Below are 8,206 nucleotides of genomic sequence, written 5' to 3' on the forward strand. Positions count from 1 at the left end.
AAATAATATATGTATAGAACCTTCAAAACAAAAGTGGTCAAGTGGGAGAAGGAGTGGGAGAGGGAGGGAGAGCGGGAGCGGGAGCGTGAGTGGGAGGGGGAGGGGGAGGGGGAGGGGGGGTGGGAGTAGAACGACAGGAGAGGCTGAGGAGAGGCTGAGGAGAGGGCGGGGAGAGGGCGGGGAGAGGGCGGGGGAGTGAACGCGATAACACCCAGCCTCGCTCGAGCCACTTCCGCCCCAACCAGATAAGCGCCGGCCGGCCGACCCAAGTGAGCCAGAACAAACCCAGAAAAAAGCGAAAGTGAGCCAGAACATACAAATCCACCCTACTGGGGTCGGTTATTGAATGCTCCTATCCCGTACGAAGCCAAATTCCCGTTGTTGTTGTCTAAAGGCTCACAGTTTGTTAAAGCCTACGTGTCCTACCTGCACGTCACAAATTGTCATGCTGGCCCTCGAGCTCTTGTAAGTCTGTTGCGAGAAAAGATATGGTTGGTAAATGCGCAGGAAGTTTGCCGCAGAACAGTTCGGTCTTGCATTCGTTGCTTTCGGTGCAAACCTCAACTCTTGACGCAAATCATGGGGAACTTGCCATCAGACAGACTTCGAGCTCTCCGCCCCTTTAATATCTGTGGTGTTGATTTTTGTGGCCCATTTAACACAACGTATCGTATTCGTGGTAAGCCGCCGTACGAATGATACGTGGCATTGTTTGTATGTTTTGCGTCCAAAGCGGTCCACTTAGAGTTAGTGTCCGACCTCACCACTGATGCGTTTTTGTTGGCATTCCAAAGGTTCGTGAGTCGACGCGGGATTCCGGAGAAGGTGTGGTGCGACAACGCGACGAACTTCGTCGGAGCCGATCGCCACATGAGAGAGTTCCGGGCCCGTCTGGAGGAGCAGGGGGGCGGTATCGAAACATTCGCATCAAGAAGAGGATGCGAGTTTGTGTTCATACCGCCCAGAGCACCTCACTTCGGCGGACTTTGGGAGGCAGGTGTGAAGTCTGCAAAGCACCTGTTCCTTCGGACGGTCGGCGAAGACATCCTGACCGCGGAGGAGCTCGGAACTCTCCTCACCAGCGTGGAGGCCGTGCTCAACTCCAGGCCCCTCGGAGCGATCAGCACAGATCCCAACGACGGCGAAGCACTAAGCCCAGGCCATCTCCTGATCGGCGGGCCCCTACTAGCTCCACCCTCAGCAGCGCTCCCGGACCAAGTCAGCCCAACCTGCTTGCGACGATGGCGCAGTGTCTCGTCTCTCAGGCACAGGTTTTGGCAGCGATGGTCCCGGGAGTACGTCTCGAGCCTCCAGGCGAAAAACAAGTGGCACCAGGAGGTTCCAAACGTCGCCGTGGGAGCTCTCGTCGTCGTCGCCGAGGACAATCTTCCGCCGCAGCAGTGGATGATCGGTCGGATCGTGGCGGTGCACGTCGGCGCTGACGGCAAGGTCCGAGTGGCGGACGTGAAAACGAAGGATACGACGTATCGGCGAGCGGTCCATAGGCTGGCGGTGCTGCCTGTGGCGTGCTGAAGACGGTGGTCCTTCAGAGGGGGCGGTGTTTGCGCACTTTGCGCTTTTATAATGAACTTTGTTGAATAGTGTAAGGCGGGAGCGGGAGCGTAATAAAGCTTTAATCGCGCTCGCGAATTCGCCCCGTCTCTCGCCCCTTTCGTTAAGTTAGGCTTAAGCGTTTATATATTGAAATTAAAGAGTTAGTTGTCATATGAATCTCATTGCGCAAACTCCCTTTCGTCGTCGCTAAAATAAAATATCAAATTTCGCTGCAATCACAAGTTTTCGCGTTGTAATACAAAATAGTATTAAATTTTTCAATCAAAAAGCGCTAAAGATGTCTCAATGGCAATGGAAAAAATTTTCAAATCTGGACGTGGAACACCAAAAAATTTACAAACGGATGATGGAACTGAATTTTTTAACAAACAATTTAACGCGTTAATGAAACAATATGGAATAAACCATTATTCTACCTATTCAATTGTAAAAGCTTCAATTGTGGAACGCTTCAACAGAAGTTTGAAGGAACTTATGTGGCGGGAATTTAGTTTTAGCGGAACATACAAGTGGGTTGATATGTATAAAAAATTAATTGATATATACAACAAAAGACCACATAGAACAATTAAGGTCGCCCCAATTGACGTCAATTCTTCCAATGAAAAACACATTTTGAAAACAGCCTACAATCATCTCAAAATGTTTAGTGTGGGGAAATTGCGTAATGGAGATTATGTACGCATCAGTAAATATAAACATGTGTTTGAAAAGGGGTATACACCGAATTGGACTACAGAAATTTTTAAAATAACAAGTGTGAAAAACACATACCCTACCACATACTTGTTGGAAGACTTTGAAGGTACTCCAATACAAGGTGGATTTTACAAAGAAGAACTGAAAAAAACTCGTTTCCCAGACAAATATTTAGTGGAAAAAATAATAAAGAGAGACGGGAATAAAGTCCGTGTACGTTGGTTGGGGTTTTCAAAAAAATATGATAGCTGGGAATCTAAAGATAATATTTTATAGAGCAACTCTTATTCGGATTGAAAATAAAAGAATATATACTCCATATACTAATCAACTCAACAACAGAAAAATAAATATGTTCAGACCGGCATGCTCATGTAACAGCTTATGTACAAGTTCAAAAATAGTCTCCAGCCAAAATCCCCCACCACCCTACGTATACAAAGTCAAAATAGTTTCCACATACGCACACGCAAAGACTTCGAAGATCTTCCATTACAAGTGGTTTCTATAATTATGTTCAGACTCGCATGCTCATGTACGTACACATCATCAAAAATAGTTTCCAGACACAATCGCCCGCATCGAAAGGTCGCACCCTACGTATACAAAATCAAAAATAGTTTCCACATACGCACACGCAAAGACTGATAGAATGTTCTGCTTTCTGTGGAGGGCGATAAGAATGTTCTGCTTTCTGTGGAGGGCGTGTGGAGGGCTATAAGAATGTTTACTCAAGGTTTGTATATATTGTTTCTGTTTGTTGGACTGGTTCGCCAGCATATTTAGGAATGATTGCCCCATCCCTTTATTCGTTTACATAAGAGTTATATACTGAAAATTCTAAATAAATACCACTGGGGCGCTTATGATTTTTTCAGTAGCGATCGCAAGCAAGACAAGACGGTGAAAATTGGAGCTCAAATTGCTCATATAAAAGTGAAAGTGAAAGCTAAAAACTCAAACTTTATTAATAATTGTGTGTGTGTGTGTGTGTGAAAATGAATAATAATAAAATAATGAAACTATTTTTAATAATAGTTTCTGTAATAGGAGTAGTGGAAATGGGTGTAATACCCACTTCACATCTAACGACATACAACGAGTCAATGGAAACCACAATTATTCAAATTTTACTCCCTAACAATGATGTTTTGAATATTCAGCTGAAATTGTATCTATTTAAGAAAAGTTCACGAGCGAATATAAATAACATTGATGAGTTAGAGAGTAAACTAAAAACCTCCCAAGGTAAGAACATCAAAACAATAATAACAATTAAAAAATTTTTTTTTTTTTTTTTTTGTTTTACTACTTTTCTATATGTTATTTAATTTAAGAAGCAACAACAATGGCAAGCTACATAACAGAAGAGAGGAAACTAAAAAAAGATGAAGACGACGAAGCACCACAAGGTAAATATCAATATAAATAACAATCACAAATTACTTTTTTTCCTTTTTCGATTTTTGTTAACTTTTGTTATGATATTTAATTTCAGAAACAACAACAACAACAACAACAACAGAAACAACAACAACAGAAGCATCATCATCATCAACAACAACAGAAGCATCATCATCATCAACAGAAGCATCATCATCAACAGAAGCAACAGAAGAATCATCATCATCAACACCCCCTCCAGCTAATTTCCAAATCTATGATGAGTACGATGATTTGTCGTCACCCTCCAAACAATCATTTACGCCACTAAATGAAGAAGATGGTAATAATGATAATGTAAGTGAAGAGTCAAAAATTTTAAATAAAACAGAGAAGCGTAGTGTAGAAAAAAAATATTCTTTTCTTAAAAAGGAATTGTTAGAGAAGTTTAAATCAGACTTGCTTGAAAGGGAAAATAGAGAGGGCGGAACTATTGTAACAGGAAACAGAGGTTTCGATAGATATTATAAACTCGGTTATAGAGACCTTTTCACTTTAAGAATCCAGTGCCATTACGTTTCAAAAAGGTTAAAAAAACATTCTCATCTAGATATGTATAAGATTCAAATAAACTGTGTAGAAATTGATGAAGAACTTTTTTACTATCCACTTCTACCAAAAACAATAGATTTACCACCTCCACCCAAGATAAGTAAAAGAGAGGTTATAACAATTGAGGAACTAGACTTGAGTGGTATAGACTCTGATGGGGGAAAATTATGTCTATTAGAGTGTAGCGAGTTGTTGAACCGCAACAACTTTTATATGAATTAGGGATAACATATTACTTATTTATTTCAGAAGGATATAAAAATTCCTCAAGGAAATAAAATAATAAACAAAACAAAAGGCAAGTTAATTTACTTTAGTATATATTATTTCATTTCATTAATTCGTTTTTTTTTTCTTTTTCTTTTTCTCATTTCAGTTGAATATGTTCACCTTTTAGGATCTAACGTAGTTTCAGTAAATTCAATTTCTAATAATATTTCTAGTTTTAATTTAACTGATGATGACATCACACAACTTTATCACCAAAATATAAACATTAACTTAAACAATAGCGATGAGAGTAATGAAAATAATGATATTACTCCTGAACAAGTAGAGTTGGGTTATTATCTAAAACAGATAAGGGAAAAAAACGAGGAAGAAAAATCAGCTGAAGAGGAAGATGAACCTGTTCAAGACAGGGATTCTGAACCTGAAGCTTAAGTGAACCCACATGAATTAGAACTGTGGAATTATCTATATAGGCAACGGGTACAAAACCAATCAAATAAAATATACTCACCCAATTTATAAAAAATTTCCAAAAAAAAAAAAATTTAAAAACACACCCAAATATTTTATATTTAATACTAATTTATTGAAATGTATTTGTTATTTGTTCAACTTAATGTTATACTAACAAAATATAAACATTTATATATATATATTGCTTAAGATTTATATATATTTTGTTAATTTTTATTGTTCACCGCAGCCACTTTATGAGTAATACGATCTTGCATGAACCAGTATGACTAATTTATAGAGAACTTAACCCTAACCCAGTAAACGACTCTCCTAAACCGCATCTATTTCTACCTAGTTATTAGCCATTGATTAAAAGGAGGGCGGCCACATTTGGGGGCCAGCTCGTTAAGGATAAGCAAACCAAAGAAAGCCAATTTTCGAGAACCGTAGTCGTAGAAGCGAACTGCGATCTGTATATAATGTATGTTATCCTAGGTACGCATTCTTTGAGCATTGTGAATTTTGTTTCGGCTTTAGTTGCATTTTAATCTGCAGATTAAGTTAACGTTAAGTTCGAGTTACCAGTACCAGTACCAGTACGTTTAGTTGCCCTGCCTTATTTGAGAAGCCCCTTCCCACGCCTAGCACATATCCCCTTTGATCCATGCACACGGATATCGCATATAGAATGTATAACATACGATTCGTTGGTATCTAATACCAACCCCCAAAATCCAACGACCCAATCAGCTTCGTAGCTATCCACTCCACTTCGAACACGTAACTAAATCTACACACTGAAATAAAATGTTTTACAAATTGTTCCATTAGTTTCGTAAGCCTTCAGATAGATAATAAACTTAATTCAAATAATATTGTAATTTATTGCAAGCATCGATACGCAGACACACACACAAGTAACACAGACAGACATACACCGAAAAACATCCACACATCTTTATATATAATATAAATAGAAATATATTCCCCAGCAATTATTAAATGATTAAATAAATACAATTTTAAAGATTTAAGATTTATATATATTTTGTTAATTTTTATTGTTTAACACCTTTTATCAAACTTACTAATTAAATAAATATTTTGCATTGTTAAATCTAAATTTGTTTCTGTTTTTTGGGATCGGGGGGCAATTCATTATAAAACATTTCAAGTTCAAGCGACTTGTAAAGTAAATCATGTTCAACATTTTCAATTTCTGTTTTTAGACGCTTGAGTAAAGTTTTTTGTTCCTCAGTCTGGAATTCAAGACTTTCTATTTCATCTACCTGTCTCCCCAAAACAAGTGACTCTCCCTCAAGGATTTGAACATTTGATATGAGTTCCCTTTCTATTAAACCCTTATGATGATAAGGGAGTGTAGACATTTTATCACCCTCAACTTTTCTCTTCGTATCATTACCATCGAGAATTATTTTTGTCATTTTGTAAGTATTTATGGTATGATTTTTAGATCTAAAAACTGACATGCCGCCATACATTCGATTTTCAGTGAAAAGAACATTTTTATATTTTTCAATATCTAGATACTCTAGTGCTGTTCTCGTTACTCCCTTAGATTTCATAAACGATTTGTCCATAGAATCAATTTTATAACAATAAACCTTAGGACGGAGACCAACAAACTCTGACATTGGTCTACCATGAAGCTCATCTTTAAAAACACCTAATACCGCTTTATTGCATATTTTAAAATTATATAAGTTGGCTCTTTCTTCGGAATAACCAGATGTATCAAATTTGAATTCTATATCATTCCGAATATCTCTATAAAAATCATCAGTTTTAATTGTATAGATGAAGGAATCTGTATCCATGTAATTTAATCTTATATTATCTTGAAATTTCGGTTTCATATACTGATAATGGAAATTATACATGTTCCACTTTGATAACTCTAATACTGTAAACCCAAGATACATGGGTTTATCGTATACATATGACATTCTTCTCATTTGAATTGTATAAAAATCATTCTCTAGTTTTGTAGCACTTTGAAAATTAAATTTGGAAATTAATGCTCGTGCACATAATTTTTTACGACCACTTTTATTATTATTATTCTGTGGAGGACCCCAATAACAAACTATTTTAATGTCAACGCGATTCTCGATATTTTCTAGGGTTTTACCGTAGACTGCATTATTTAATAATTTAAAAAAATCTTTTTCAAATGAATTTTTAGCTTTTTGACGATATTAGGTGTTAAGGTCTATATACGTTTTGAGCCAAGGTTTTTGCTCAAAACGTATCCCTCTATGAATTTTTATTAGCTGCAACCCATTAAGCAAACATTGCTGTAAATTTTTATAATGAATGATATAATTTTTTTTATTTCCGAGGTCGGCAATTAATTTTTTTTACTTTTTCTCTATTAGTGGCTAACTTTGTTGATGAACAAAACGGTAAATCACTATGTAAATCATGGATACTGTATGGATAGTCCAAATCCACTTCTAAAATATAACCATAATGTCCATCGCTTGGAATATTTTCTACTACCAAATTTTCTAGGTCTATGGGAGACAACCACTTAAACCCTTGGTAAGGTAAAGGTTGAGACATTGCCCAACCATACAAATTATTTGCATCTAAATACATTAAAAATGATGACTCTTTACTAGCATCATAATCACTTAAATATTTATTATTTGCTTTACTATATCTGTGACAGCATTGTACCAAACCACCCCGAATTCCACTTTGTATAAATTTATACATATCAATATCAGTTATTAACTGTAACTCAATTTGAGTGGTTTTCAGCATTGCCTGCCAAGATAAACCTGGTGTTGTATAAAAATGAGCTGGGTCAAGAGAATAAATTTTCATGCAAATTAAACGGAAATTTTCAAAAACGTCAGTTAATAATAATACATCAGTTTTTAAATAAATCTCTAGATAGTCCTTTAGAGATTTACAGGAAAATTGTGTCCACACTTTAACAGCATGACTATATTCCTCTTGAGAACAATGCTTTTCAGTAAACTGATTATAAAATTGGTCTCTTGATGGTAAACTAGTTTCCTCTAGTCTATGCTCTGAATCAAGATATTCATATGGGAATACACCCTTCTTCCGCATAAGCCTAAATTCATTTTCACAATTAAAATGTGATCTTACTGATTTAAGTTGATCATCTTCTAAATTGGACGCTAAGGCATCTAGACTAGATGACATAAATCTAAATGTGTCTAGAAACCTTATCTCAAAACTGTTTCCACATTCA

The 8,206-nt window shown here is 36.8% G+C and overlaps 2 protein-coding genes across 3 annotated transcripts; both read left to right on the top strand.

The window, feature by feature from the left end:
- The first annotated feature begins 445 nt into the window (after positions 1 to 445).
- Positions 446 to 1,533, top strand: LOC138913891 (uncharacterized). The gene is made up of 2 exons (XM_070219046.1): positions 446 to 465; positions 795 to 1,533. Exons 1-2 carry the CDS (start codon positions 446 to 448, stop codon positions 1,531 to 1,533), a joined length of 759 nt encoding a protein of 252 aa, XP_070075147.1.
- A 1,407-nt stretch (positions 1,534 to 2,940) lies between these two features.
- LOC138913927 (zinc finger CCHC domain-containing protein 10-like) lies at positions 2,941 to 5,191 on the top strand. Of its 2 annotated transcripts, XM_070219183.1 has the most exons (5): positions 2,944 to 3,522; positions 3,612 to 3,686; positions 3,773 to 4,000; positions 4,519 to 4,567; positions 4,646 to 5,191. In XM_070219183.1, the coding sequence occupies exons 1-4, from the start codon at positions 3,273 to 3,275 to the stop codon at positions 4,545 to 4,547; spliced, it is 582 nt and encodes a 193-aa protein (XP_070075284.1). In that variant the 5' UTR covers positions 2,944 to 3,272; the 3' UTR covers positions 4,548 to 4,567; positions 4,646 to 5,191. The 2 variants fall into 2 exon arrangements, 1 of the variants encoding a protein (XP_070075284.1); XR_011419811.1 differs by having other exon boundaries at positions 2,941 to 3,522; positions 3,615 to 3,686; positions 3,773 to 4,567; positions 4,646 to 4,904.
- The last annotated feature ends 3,015 nt before the right edge of the window (positions 5,192 to 8,206 follow it).

This window comes from Drosophila takahashii, chromosome X (genome assembly GCF_030179915.1).
Source record: "Drosophila takahashii strain IR98-3 E-12201 chromosome X, DtakHiC1v2, whole genome shotgun sequence".
NCBI classification, from domain to species: Eukaryota; Metazoa; Arthropoda; class Insecta; order Diptera; family Drosophilidae; genus Drosophila; species Drosophila takahashii.